This window comes from Crinia signifera, chromosome 7 (genome assembly GCF_055691185.1).
Source record: "Crinia signifera chromosome 7, ASM5569118v1, whole genome shotgun sequence".
NCBI lineage: Eukaryota > Metazoa > Chordata > Amphibia > Anura > Myobatrachidae > Crinia > Crinia signifera.
Window position 1 is genome coordinate 193,030,873 of NC_139223.1, and position 14,002 is coordinate 193,044,874.

General features: G+C 42.9%; 1 protein-coding gene across 1 annotated transcript in view; it reads left to right on the top strand.

The window, feature by feature from the left end:
* Positions 1-14,002, top strand: part of LOC146019691 (acetylcholine receptor subunit alpha-1-B-like) — a 34,512-nt gene that overhangs the window by 2,888 nt on the left and 17,622 nt on the right. The window contains exons 2-3 of the mRNA XM_083152170.1: positions 3,497-3,642; positions 3,730-3,774. Of these exons, the coding sequence (XP_083008296.1) occupies positions 3,497-3,642; positions 3,730-3,774 (191 nt within the window). The remainder of the gene's footprint in view (positions 1-3,496; positions 3,643-3,729; positions 3,775-14,002) is intronic.

The following is a 14,002-nucleotide window of genomic DNA, read 5'->3' on the forward strand; positions in this document are numbered from 1 at the left end:
CCAGCCCTGTGAGTGCAAAGGTATTCGCACAGGGGTTTTGAACATGCACAGACGCCCACCATCAGCTGCAGGACCAAATTGGTCCCGCTCCGAGCTGGTCTGAATCACCCCAATGCTTCATATAGTCAGGTACAATGCGGTTATAGTCAGGTACAAGGTTTTGTCCACTCTTTAATGGTAGTTGTTTTAATCTTCTGTGTGTGCCAAGTGAGTGACATAGGTTTGCGAGCAGGGCCCTCCGACCTTTTTGACTGTCTGAAACTACAGTTTGTTTTATCACTGCTTCCCTTTGTAAGGCGCAGCGGAATTTGCTGTGCTATATAACAAACTATTAATAAATAATTCTATCTTGTAAGTAATACAAACTTGGAGATGCAGAGCACAGAGCACAGTAATGCTACTAAAGTACCAGACTATATCAGTAGGTGGCGCTGACATCTCTTTAACCAAGTGCTTCCCAAACTTTCTTGGATCACGGCGCCCTAGAGGATCAGCATCTTTTTAATCCCAAGGACAAAAGTTTTTATTGAGAAATTTGGACAAAAATATTGAATTAAGTAAATTATGCCTCCTATCATTCTTAGGGGGAAATTTACTAAGAATACGATTTTTCGAATTATTACGAATAAATATGAATACATACGACTGTTATAGCCGTATGCAAATTGGTATTCCGGAGGGGAATTTACAAAGCAGTCAAATACGACTGCTTTGTATTTTCCGATGGCGTATGCATTCGTATTTAGCGGCCGTATATACGCCCGCTAAATACAAATTCATATAGGCAGCCTGCATGGATCAGTGTGATCGTGCAGGCTGCAGTGTAAAAAAGAAATTTAAATAAATAAGAAAAACAGCCAGCAGGGTAATGTCACAGCTGGGGGATACTTATTATATAAGGTCTCGCGGCCAAAACATTATCCCCCTGACCGGTCAGCCGTCCATCCGTCCTGAAGAAATCCATAGGGGTACCTGTGGAAGGAAATTATACTTATAAGGGTCCTCCGGTGTAGATCAGTCTGCTTCTGTCCATGTAGGCATCCCCGCGTCTTGGCAAAATAACAAACCGTACCCCGATCCAAGCTGAACTTGAGGAAGGGACTGCACACTGTCTTTGTTTACATTGTGCGGCTCCTCCTCACGAATGCCGCTATTGGCCGGCTAGTGGTGCCTAGCGGCCACTCAGGAGCAGGCTTCTAAAAAATACGCCTGGAAAATGTGTATTTTCCTGGCATATTTGGCTGGCAATTAGCGGCCATTTACCGCTATTTAGCGGTTTAATAAATTATGAATCCCCATTCTTTTTAATTGGTGATTCCTATTCTGTCGATGGTGTATACATTCCTATACGAATTTACGTATTTTCGGGATAGTAAATCCCGATAATATGAATTCTTAAAAAATAGGTGTATTTTTGTATACGAAACACCTATTTTTTTACGATTGTAGCTTAGTAAATTCCCCCCTTAGTGTCAGTTATGTGTTATTTTATTGGCAGCTACTAGCATTGGTATTACCTATCTCTATGACCACAAATAATTTAATTTGGTTCTGGACCACCAACCTGTGGCGGGTTGGGATCATTTGGTCTACAGCATGATGGTCGATAGTCATTAGGTCGACACCATTAGGTCGGCATGGGTCTAGATCGACATGGGAAAATGTCGACATAGTTATAGGTCGAAAGGTCGTTAGTTCGACAGGTCATTAGTTCGACAATGTCTAGGTCAACAATCAAAAGGTCGACATGGGGTTTTTCACTGTTTTTTTTACCTGAATGTCAACACAGTCGACATGGACACAGTTTAAAGTGCACCGCATCCCCTCGCCTGGCTCGCTGCACTCGCCATGCGTCGAGCACGGTGCCTTGCTATGCTTGACACACTATTTTATTCTCCCACCACGCCCGTCATGTGCCGACTAGGGCCTAGTGGATGGTAGGGCATGAAATACCACCTGTCGGCACATGTCAGCTCAAAAAACAGCGAAAACCCCCATGTCGACATTTTGACTGTCAACCTAGACACTGTCCACTAATGATCTGTCGAACTAATTACCTTTTGACCTGGACACTGTCGACCTTTTCCCATGTCGACCTAGACCCATGTTGACCTGTTTCAATGTTGACCTAATGGTGTCGACCTAATGACTGTCGACCATCATGCTGTAGACCAAATGACCGCATCCCCCTGTGGCACCCATGCAAGAGTCACAAGGTACCCCAGGGTGCCTAGGCACACAGTTAGCAGCTACAGTATACGGGTAAAGCAAGTTATCCAAAAAACAAAGAAGATGAGATTTTTATAATGCACTCTATGTAAATATTTCAGCAATACTTAACTTTTATTTAATTTATTATAAAAAAAAATAGAGAACATTACTTTGAAAAAACATTATATAGAATATGTGAATGCAAAGAAAAGTGTTTAATCAAACTTTTTTTTAATTCACATATTCTATCATTTATCATTTTATTGATCTTCTCTGTGAAAGTGACTATCCACAATATCTGAGAGTCCCATAATGGAGATTAGAGGACAAGAAACCATGATGGTAGATGTTTAAGATCATTTCTCTATAGGAGCTATCTGTCAATAACTTATAATAAAAGATTAAGGGATTTTTTTTTTTTTTTATTATGTGGGCGTTGGTGACCATCCCTGCACCTACAGAGTTGGACACATGCTTGTTTGGAAGATGCTGATCCCAATGATTAGAATAATAGTCACATACACAGCAGTAATTGATGGCAGTCCATGGAAGGGTTGGGATCGTTTTGTCTACAGCATGCTGGTTGACAAGCATTAGGTCGACACCACTGGGTCGACATGGGGAAAGGTCAACATGGTTCTAGGTCGACATGAGGCAAGGTCGACAGGTAATTAGGTTGACACAAGCATTAGGTCGACAGTGTCTAGATCGACAGTCAAAAGGTCGACATGGACATTATAAATAATAATAGATGGAGAAGGGCAATAAAAGTTCCTTAGTCTTCTTATATACTTGTACTTACCCAAAAACAGGTGAAAGTACCCTCCGATGTGGCATGTTTCTAAAATTTTTAAATCCTTAACTGTGGAGGACAAATTGGGCTATTCAAATATTCCTTAAAACTGCAGATGACATGTTCCCACCCCTATCATACCCCCCTACCAACAAATGGCAGAGTTTGTATATTCTCCCTGTGCTTGCGTGGGTTTCCTCTGGGTACTCCGGTTTCCTCCCACAATCCAAAAATATACTGTTAAGTTAATTGGCTCCCCACAAAATTAACCCTAGAATGTCTGTGTGCGTGTACATGTGGTAGGGAATATAGATTGTAAGCTCAGCTGGTGCAGGGATTGATGTGAATGTTCAAATATTCTCCGTAAAGCGCTGCAGAATATGTATGCGCTATATATATATATATATATATATATATATATATATATATATATATATATATATATAAACTGGTAATAAATATACTGTTTCTAAATATTTTCTATCCCTGCAGCTGGAAATGTGCTCTCCTATGAGGATGAAACGCGTCTGATTAGAGACCTGTTTGAAAACTACAACAAAGTTGTTCGTCCGGTTGAGACATTCAGTGATAAAGTTGTGGTAACAGTCGGACTGCAGCTAATTCAGCTTATTAATGTGGTATGGCTAATTAATCTAATCATTTACTAAACAAGGTGACCTATTGGCTTTTCATTATATAATATTGTTTTTTTAATGTTTTTAAAGGATGAAGTAAATCAGATTGTATCAACAAATGTTCGTCTGAAACAGGTTTGTTTTTAATCTTTTTTACGTTTTGGATTTATGTCCCAAAATAGAAAATGCAACTAACATTTTCCTACTATATCTTTTTATTTTATTTTTAAAGAAATGAGAGTGTGGTAGATTCAGTTAAGCACAGGACCTGTTCATTTAAGCACATGACCCGTTCTGCTGGCTTCTGCGCTTTAACTATTGATGGCTGAGTCTGCCTGCAGTCTGTGAAAACAGAATTATCCTACAGAAACAGCCTGCAGCAGCTTGCAGGTATCTGAATCACAGGTAGAGAAGTATTAGAACACGAGGACATGCTGACACTGGAGAGAGGCAGGTTCAGGAGAAATTTAAGAAAAAAATGACTTCACAGAAAGAGTAGTAGATAAGTGGAACAGCCTCCTGTCAGAGGTGGCAGAGGCCAGATATATCAAGCTTCAAAAAGTGTTAAAATGGAGAGTGATAAACAGCCAACCAATCAGCCAGTCAGTCATGTTACAGGCTGGGTTAGACGAATGACAGATAGGAGCCAGGGGCGTAACTAGAACTTATTGGCAACCCCCCCCCCCCATGTTAAGAGCACTGAGAGAGGGTCATCAGGGAAAAGAAGGAATGTGAGAAAGAGAGAGGAGAAAGATGAGAGAGAGATAGGGGGAGGAGCAAGAGAGAAAGGGAGGGGTATGAGCAAGAGTGAGAGAGAATGTCAGGGAGGGAGAGAGTCTGGGAGAGACAACTCCAGGTGGGAGACAAAGGGAGAGGGGGAAAGGGAGGAGAAAGAGAGGGTGGAGGAGAGAGAGGGGGGGGAGAGAGAGGAGGAGAGAGAGGGGGAGGAGAGAGAGAGGGGGAGAAGAAAGAGAGGGAGGTGTGATGTTAGTGTATTAGAATGCCTAATATTTGTAGACACTCCCTTACTAATATGTGTAAGCCTGAATCTTCGTTGATAGTCCCTAGGACCAGGGAAATGCTGGGAAGTGGGTGGTCCTGAGGCAGTGTGTCTGGAGTTGGATGGAATAAAACAGCACAGCGGTGAACTCACATGTCTCTGTGTCCTTATGACTGGATTTACAAACATATGAACATAACAGGGGGCCTTATTCTGGTCGATGCGTTAATTTCCTAATTCTTTCGGATGGCGTTTTTTAGCCGTCTGCGCATGCGTGGGCAACGCTATGCGCATGTGCCACGCACGGTCTCCGTACTCATTCTCACTAATACCGTACAGAAATGTGCACCGCATTCACTCGTGAAATATGGGCGTAATATGGGCGTCATTCGAAAGTACACAGGGGCGTAGTTTCAAAGTGGGCTAAACTGGGCGTAAACATGGGCGTACACGAGGGAGTGCACTAATTCTGGTAGGCGTGCATTCGGATAGAACACCGACTGCAAACGAACCAACAGCCAGGAAATATGCGGTCTTCATAAGCAAGTTTCACTTTGTGGACACCACTCGGTCATGCGCTAGGCATTCAGATCGCCCAATTAGTATTTCCGCACCTGAACCACTGTCAGCTGAAAACAATACAATCCACTCCTCTACTCATTACTCATTAATTACACTCTTTTCATTGCTTCAATTGGAACCATTGCAGCCTAAATGGTTTTAATTTATCTTTATTTGACATTTTCTTTTAATAACATCATCACATCCCATTTAACATTTATCTACAACATTTACTCCACTTACTTATTACTTACATTACATTTAATATTGACTTTATACAAACAACACTTATACAGAATAACAAGACAAAAAAAAGAGAGGAAAAAAAAAATACAAAAATACAAAGACAAACAACAAATTCTGCATCTTTATAATTATTTCACGTGCCCCCCCTCCCCCCTACCCATCCCTCATCGATCTTCAGTACCCCGAATCGTCTCCCTTGGTTTTATTTTGTTTCACCGACATAAGGGATTATTTATCTTTATTCAAGTATTATTCCTGCCTGGTTAAGTTAGTATGAGATCTGTATTTAATTACAATCTAATTCTCTCCCATCGTGGCTGATACTACCGTATCTTCGTGTTGTGATTTTTTAATTTATGAAAATTTTAATTTATTTATGTGAACCTTTATGTGATATTTTTACTTTTACTTGTGATATTCCAATAAGTTTATACTTATATCCTTTTCTATTAAGATTTTGTGGATTTTTTTTTTTTTTTTTTTATAATATTTTTTTTAATTATTATTATTCTTTATTTTAGTGTTATATTTCCTTTGTGATAATATATACTATTTGACAATCTGTGTTTATTTATGTGCTTTGTGCTCCTTTAAGGTACTTTGAGTGATACCATTCACCCCACGTTTTATAGAATGTATTTATATTGTTTCTTGTGATGTGTACTTCTTTCTCATGTTCAAAAGTATTATTAACCATATTGGTCCATTCTAAAATCCCCGGTGTATTTTTTGCCATCCAAGTACGTGCAATGCAGACCTTAGCTATTGAACTTAAATTAATGGCCAGCTGTTTCATTTCTGTGGGCATTCCCGTGCTGGACCAGACTCCCAATATCAGGGCAGTAGGATTGATTTCTTGTTGGGGAATTCCCAATCTAATCATTGTGGCCCTGATGTCATACCAAAATTTTTGCACCGGATTACATTGCCAGATGAGATGCCAAAAATTACATCCTCCCTCTCCACATTTTGGGCATCTGTCTGCCTCTTTACCCGAAAACCTACTTATTTTAACCGGAGTTAAATAAATTCGGTGAATAATATTATACTGAATTTGTTGGACTCTTAAAGAGTTTGTTGATAGTTTAATATTAGAGAGCGCCTTCTCCCAGTCCCCCTTTGATAATTCCGGGATATCTCCAACCCATTTCATCAAAAGGCAATCTAACTGATCTATCTGTGTTATGGATATTATATGTTTATACAATTTCGAGATGGTTTTACTTGTACCCATTTTTCTGATGAGGCATTTTGTAGGGTTGTCCTTCACTTCAATTGGGGAGTTTTTGCTATAATCCTCAAAGGCGCTCCTTATCTGAAGGTACCTGAAGAACATGGATTTTGACAAACCATATTCTTCCTGGAGTTGCGTAAATGATTTCATTCTGTTTTGATCCATAACTTGGCCAATTGTTTTTATACCGGCCCCAACCCATGTTAGGCTACCCTGCTGTTTTTCTAGTTTTTTAAACGGGGTTAGTGAGAAAATGGTCGTTTCTGGATCTAGTCCTTTATAGTTTTGTTCCTTACTAATCCATCTCCATATTTTATAGCCTGATTTAGGATCTGGGGATAGGTTTTACTACATTTATTTGCAAGGATGGCCTGTAGTGGAGTAAGACCTGGAATGGTCACATTGACCATTATCTTTAATTCGGTTGAATGGCCTGACTCCTTAAGCCATTCCTGCAAATGTGCCAGCTGGGCTGCAATATAATATGATTTAAAATCTGGAAAGGCAAGTCCTCCCTGTTCCCTCGGCCTCATAAGTGTGGCAAGCTTAATCCTGGGGGGTTTATTTCTCCATATGAATGATATTAACACACCGTTAAGTCTCCTGAACACAGTGTTACTAATATGTATGGGGGAATGTTGTAGTACATAGAGAAGTTTCGGTAAAATTATCATCTTTATTAGGTTAACCCTTCCCATAACTGTCAAAGGCAACTTCAGCCAATTTTTACATTTTGTTTTGATTTCATCAATCAGTGGGGCGATATTACTTGTAACATACTCTTTCGGGTCCTTAGAGATCACAACACCCAGATAATTAAACTTATCTACCCTAGGGATGTTCCCATCTCCGTTAGGTATATCCTCCGATATACCAATCACTTCATCCACTATCATGTGGGATTTGTCCCTGTTTATTATCAGACCCGAATAAGATCCGAATTCCTTAAGGGTTGCCATTACCTGGGGAAGATCTTCCTTATAGTTGGACATACCCACCAATAGGTCGTCGGCATACAAAGAGACAAGGTTGCCCATCGCCCCCCCAGTCCCCAGTTGTGCGTCTAAAAGTTTTTTCCTGAGGTTGCATGCCAGTGGCTCAATAGCCACTGCAAATAGGGTAGGGGAGAGTGGGCAACCCTGTCTCGTGCCCCGATATAAGGGAAACGCTTCTGAAACAAACCCATTGATAGATACTCTGGCAGCAGGACTCTGATACATGGAAAAAACCCTATTTATGAATCGAGGGCCGAAGCCGAATGCTTTTAGTGTATTTTTCAGATATGGCCATTCCAGTGAATCAAAGGCCTTATTCGCATCGAATGAGGCCACGGCTATCTCTGTTCTAGTGATCTTCCCAGTTTGTAGGTAGGTAAATACCCTGCGCAAGTTTATAGCAGTGGACTTACCCCTCCTAAATCCGGTCTGATCTGGATGTATAATTTCGTCAATTACATTATTTAGCCTATTTGCTAGAACCATTGCAAATATCTTTGCATCCACTGTTAACAAAGATATTGGCCTGTATGATTCGGCCCTTAGTGGATCTTTCCCTTTTTTGAGTATTACCGTTATAACGGCCTCTGTCATAGATTTAGATAGGGTGTTCTCGTTTTCCATTTCTTGAAAGAAATATAATAGCCTTGATGCCAGGGTACCCTCAAATATCTTATATATCTCCACTGGCAGACCGTCTATCCCTGAGGCCTTGCCGGCCGAAAGTCCCCTTATTGCACCTATGATCTCTTCAAGCCTGATGGGTTGTTCCAATAATTCACTAGCTTCGGGAGATAACCTAGGGAGTTCTAAGTTGTTTAAATATTTATTACAGTCGGCATTCCCCAGTGTGTTTTTGGATTTATATATTTCTGCTAGATGGGTCACAAAAACGTCTACCACTTTTGATGTCTCAGTGACTATTTCACCTGTATTTGTACATATTTTGGGGATAGCGTTTGGGGGTTTGTCTCCTCTAACTATGTGGGCCATAAGTTTCCCTGCTCTATCTGAATTCAGATAGATTTGATGGGAGTCCTTTAAAAGCCTACATTTTGCCATTTCTTGCAAGTGTGTCACCCAGGCACGTTGTGCCAACAGCCATTCTTGTTTACTAGGTTCGGTTTGTTTTAACAAATAGTTTTGCTCTAGGTTAATCATTTTTGCTTCTAGTGACAATGCTGTTTTATGGAGTATACCCTTAACCTGTGCGATTTTTTTTATCATTATACCCCGGAAAAAGGCTTTAAAGGACTCCCAGACAATTGCTGGTTTAGCAGAGTTAATATTTGTTCCAAAGAAGCCGTCAATTTCCGTCCTCACATCACCTAAGTCACCAAGCTGAGGCAGCCATACTGGCTGAAACCTCCAGTACTGGTGACCTCGGGAAGGTTCTGGGTCCATTTGTAATACTAGTGGAGAATGGTCCGATATGCCACGAGGTTGATATTCAATTTGTGTTATTTTATTAAGTAGATCTCTAGAGGAAAAGATCATATCGATTCTTGAAAAATTATTAAATGTAGGTGAGTAACACGAAAATTGACGCCTCTCTGGGAACCTTTCTCTCCAGACCTCGTACAAGCCCATTTCATCAATAAATTTGGCAAAATTACTTCTCCCCACTGGGTTTCCCCTTCTGGGGCTCCATATATCCAACCCGTAATTCATCACATTATTAAAATCACCTAAGCAAATACATGGGTTATCAGGCCTGGCCGCAATAAATTCAAATGCAGCTCTTAATACATCGAATCGAAACGGAGGGGGGACGTACACTGAGAGTAGGCTTAGCCTAACTGTGTTAACCAGTCCATCCAAGAACACATATTGGCCATTCTGATCGATCTGGACTGAAATATGCTCATACATCACTGTTTTTTTAATCAAAATAGATACCCCCCGTGAGGATGTGGTAAATGGTGCGTGAAAGGCTCGTGCTATCCAGGGTCGTTTTAAGGACAGCGATTTTTCTCCCCTCAGATGGGTCTCTTGCAAACATATTATATCGGCCTCTAGGGCCTTACATTGCCGAAGGACTAATGATCTCTTAATCTTGTTGTTCAGACCGCGAACATTCCAGGTCATAATTTTAACCATTTTCCACCTTTTTTTTTTAACTGTTTACAGGATGTTCCACACTCTCGTACCCCCTTAAGCATCAATTCTTCTGACTTCATAAAAAACTTTGGTTTTATACTAAAAGACATCTATACATTCATATTTGAACGGAATATTCATTAGGAGATCTGGAAATTCACTTCTCCGAGGGTATATTTTAGGGTTATGTTTAACATTTTCCCACGATGTCACCATCTCGGTGTGGGGATAGCGGGGCGGGGCCTTAGTACTGCAGACATACAAAAAATAATAACGAACAACATTTAACATGTACCCCCCCTCCTCCCCCCTCCCTGTATAACCTACCCATTGAGGCATACCTTTATCCTTACCCCCCATCTATACCCCCACAATTACTCTTTCAATTGGGGGCTCTTTACTTAGTGACCACGTCTAGCACGGCAGATGCCCCCGGCAGTAAAAAACTCGTTATTCTTCAATTACATTTACTCCACTTTCTTTTCACATATAATTTTTCCCTTTCCCCCCCCCCCCCCCCCCCTTTCCTAGGACTGGCAACCCTATTCCATACTTGCGATCTTTTCCCCCGCTACCTCCTCCGTAAGCTTTAGGTACTACAACAATATTCATATACCAGTTTGCCGACAATTACTATCTATTCAGTTGCTATTTGCTTTCTAGCAGGATATGTTTTATCCAGCCACAAAGCAGCTTCTGATGCTACTGTGAAGAATTTTGATTCCCCATTTGCAATCACTCTGAGTTTCGAGGGATACAACATTGAGTATTTGAGGTCAAGTTCTCTCATCCTGGTTTTTATATTGCGGAATTTAGCTCTATCTCTCTGGACCTCTTGAGGGAGATCCGGGAAGGTAGATATCTTCGTACCATTATACCCAAAGTCAGTTTTGTCCCGGGTTAACTTTAGCACTTTATCACGATCTTTGAAGTGCAAGAACTTTGCAATGAAGGTACGGGGATATGCTCCTGGGATGGGTGGACGGGCAGGTATACGGTGGGCCCTTTCAATGGAAAATTGGGCAGAGAAGTTCTCCTGCCCAAACTCTTTTTTTAGCAGCTCTTCAAGAAATTTTTCAGGCTCTCTTCCCTCTGCCCTTTCCTCTAATCCTACGAATCTGACGTTGTTCCGCCGCAACCGTCCTTCCATATCTGTGAACTTTGAGCGCAAGTCCGTCAGTTGGCTAGATATTACAGTGACTTGGGCCTGTAGGGGACCCATTGTGTCCTCAGTTGTTGACACTCTCTTCTCCAGCTCGGTAACCCTGTCTCTGGTTTTTTGAGCATCGTCTCTGATCAGCATAATATCTGCTTGTAGTTTATTGATCTGTTCCGAGAGTCGTACTTCGCAGTTATTCACTGCCTCCAGTACCTGCTGTAATGTAACTTCTGGGGCCGGAGTTTGACTGGTTTGTTTGGAGGGTGTTTTAGAGGGTGTTGTTTGCAATGTAGCAGGTTGGGAGTTATTTGCTGCTGCTTGTGTTTGTGAGCGGGCAAATTATTCCAAACGGGCCGCAGCCGTATTCTGGTTACCTTTCACCATTTTTGCTTGGCCGGAAAACCCTCTAGGTATACCACTCAAGGATAAGCAGCACCTCAGTCAGTACTCCAGATCGCCTGCTCCCTCCGTAGGGGTTATTCTCTGTCTGCACAGGGTATCTCCCCTTTTTTTTTTTTTTTTACTCTTCTTACTGTAGTAGATAGACCAGGGAGTGGGCAGACCTGGGCACACCCCAGTTTCTTTAGAAGTGCTGTCCGAGTTCCTTAATGTCTCAATCAGACTGAATCTCAGAATAATAGTAGTCGGCCCTGGAACACAGACCAGTTCTTTTTAGAGGTGCTTTCAAATACTGTTGAAGCACCTTTAGTGTCTCACTCACACTCCAAAAAAAAAAAAAACAGCAAATAAATAGAAAATGGAGTGACGGATTTAGGGCACAGCACAGCGTTTGTGCTATTAGAGATGTTGATAAAGTACCTTGGTATCTCAATCAGACTGAGTTTCAAAGGGCAGGCCGGGGACACAGCACTGTTTTTTAACAATGTTATTAAAGCACCTTAATGTCCTGATCAACCTAGTTTTCAGAAGCTTAAACACGCCACAATTTAGAAGTAATGTTAAGGTACCTCACTGTCTCGGACCAGACAGAGTGGAGGATGGTTGCGGTTTGCTGCTGGATGTACGTCTGGTCTCCCAATTGACTCCTGCTACCCGCATAGACGCTGTGGGTTCAGTCCAAAGAAAGGTAGTGTGACTCTGGCTCCCGCTGTCAATACTGATGTCACCCGCTCTTGTCTCGAGGCAGCCGCCCTGGTTCTCTCCCTCCTCAGCTGGATGGATGCACCTCGCCGTCTCTCACACGGCGCAGTCTCACTTCCAGGCAACTGCCCTCACTCTCCCCCTTCTCTGCGGGGAGACGCAGCTCGCCGTCTCACACGGCAGGGGTCTGGCGTCCTCAGGCCACAGACATATGGGGCTGCAGATTACACAGGTCGGCTCCTACAGAACCCCAGGCAACAGTCCTATAAGGCTGTAGGGCTACAGATCTATATGTCGGCACCAACGGGATCTGGGCACCGATGGGGTCTCAGCTCAAAGGGTGTCAGCAGCCAGGATGGTCTTTGTCTACAGTGACAGGGCTTGGGTGCTTTCCGTTCCAGGGGTTAATATCAGCTGGAGCCGGCTATACGGACGCCGGCAGTAATCAGCTGGGGTGGCGGGGGCAGAGGTCCGTAGCCGTGCGTCCTATAGATGCGGTCTATGTAGATCTGTAAGACCGGCTGTCAGACACAGGGGATTGCCGGCTGATGCACCCCAAATCTGTAGGCGCAATCACGGCACCAACGGAGCAGCAGCGCTCCAAAGCCGCCGGGCTGTAAGCTCACACGTTTGCAGCAGCAGGTCCTCCTAGTGATGCAGAGCACCGGTGCCCTCTGCTGTGAGCTCCGGCCACCTCCCACTCACAACTCCGTCCGGAACGCCAGAAGCACAACGAAGAGAGCCAACCAGACCTCCGCTCAGGTGAGGGCTACGTCGGCGGGCAGGTATCGCGACAGGTATCGCAGAAATGTACAGCCTCTGGAGCTTGGTTGCTGGGTTCTGGTACTGGTTGCCCGCCTAGATAGGGGGTTTAGCGTGGAGAAATCATTCGTGTGCCGGAGGCTCCCGCTCACCTGAGCTTACCTGAGCTCACGCACCGCCGTGGTCACGCCCCATTGCAGCCTAAATGGACCATTACTAAACACACAAATATATGCTGAAAGCACGGCTGGGTGAAGGGTAATGTAAAGATGAAGATAGTGTGTTGGTGTGTATGTGTGTGTTTGCATTTGAAAAATAATTTATGATACATGCATACATAACACATGGGCGTAAAGGGGCAAGAAAGAATGTTTGGAACTTTGCATGATGTAAGGGTTAATCTAAAGTGGTAGTAATGTGTTTAATGATCAATTCGAAAAATAATAGATGACCATTAAAAACAATCCCTTTTTAATGAGGTAGCCTAATTGCATAAGTATGTGATGTGTGTGATGTATGAGTTCCGATGATAGTAGTATGTTTTGCGGAAATACACCACATCGGGGCGTACGGGCAGGTTCCCGTCCGTTCTGACGCTGTAAGACCGTGCAGAATATGTGTGTGTCCACCGCACACGCAAGGTTTGGATGTCGTCCGTAAACACGCCCTCTTCTTAAAGAGTGAGTCCCTCCGAATGCGGAGGACCGGTGGGCGTTTCTTCATACGATGTCCGCACAGCGTGGCATGCGGTCTGCTCCCAAAGAATTTGGAAATTTACGCACCAACCAGAATAACCTCCAGGAGGAGGGAGAGAGAGAGCGAGAGAGAGGAGGAGGAGAGAAAGAGAGAGAAAGGGAGGGAGGTAAGGTGGCAAGAGAGAGAAGGGAGTGAAAAAGAGGAGACGGGGGGGGGGGGGAGACATACAGGAAAGAGGGGGGTCTGGGAGACCATGCATCGCCATGGGGTGTATACGCTGCGCAATATGTGCTTAATTTCTCAGCGATCTAGACAGATGCTTCAAAAATAGCCAAATATCTATATTTGCAGGTGGGGCTGATGTAACATGTGCAGAGAGTTACCTTTGGGTGAGGTATTTTGTTTATGTGCAGAGTAAATTCTGGCTGCTTTATTCTTACACTGCAATATAGATTTCCGTTTGAACACACCCCACCCAAAAGTAACTCTCTCTCTCTACATGTTACATC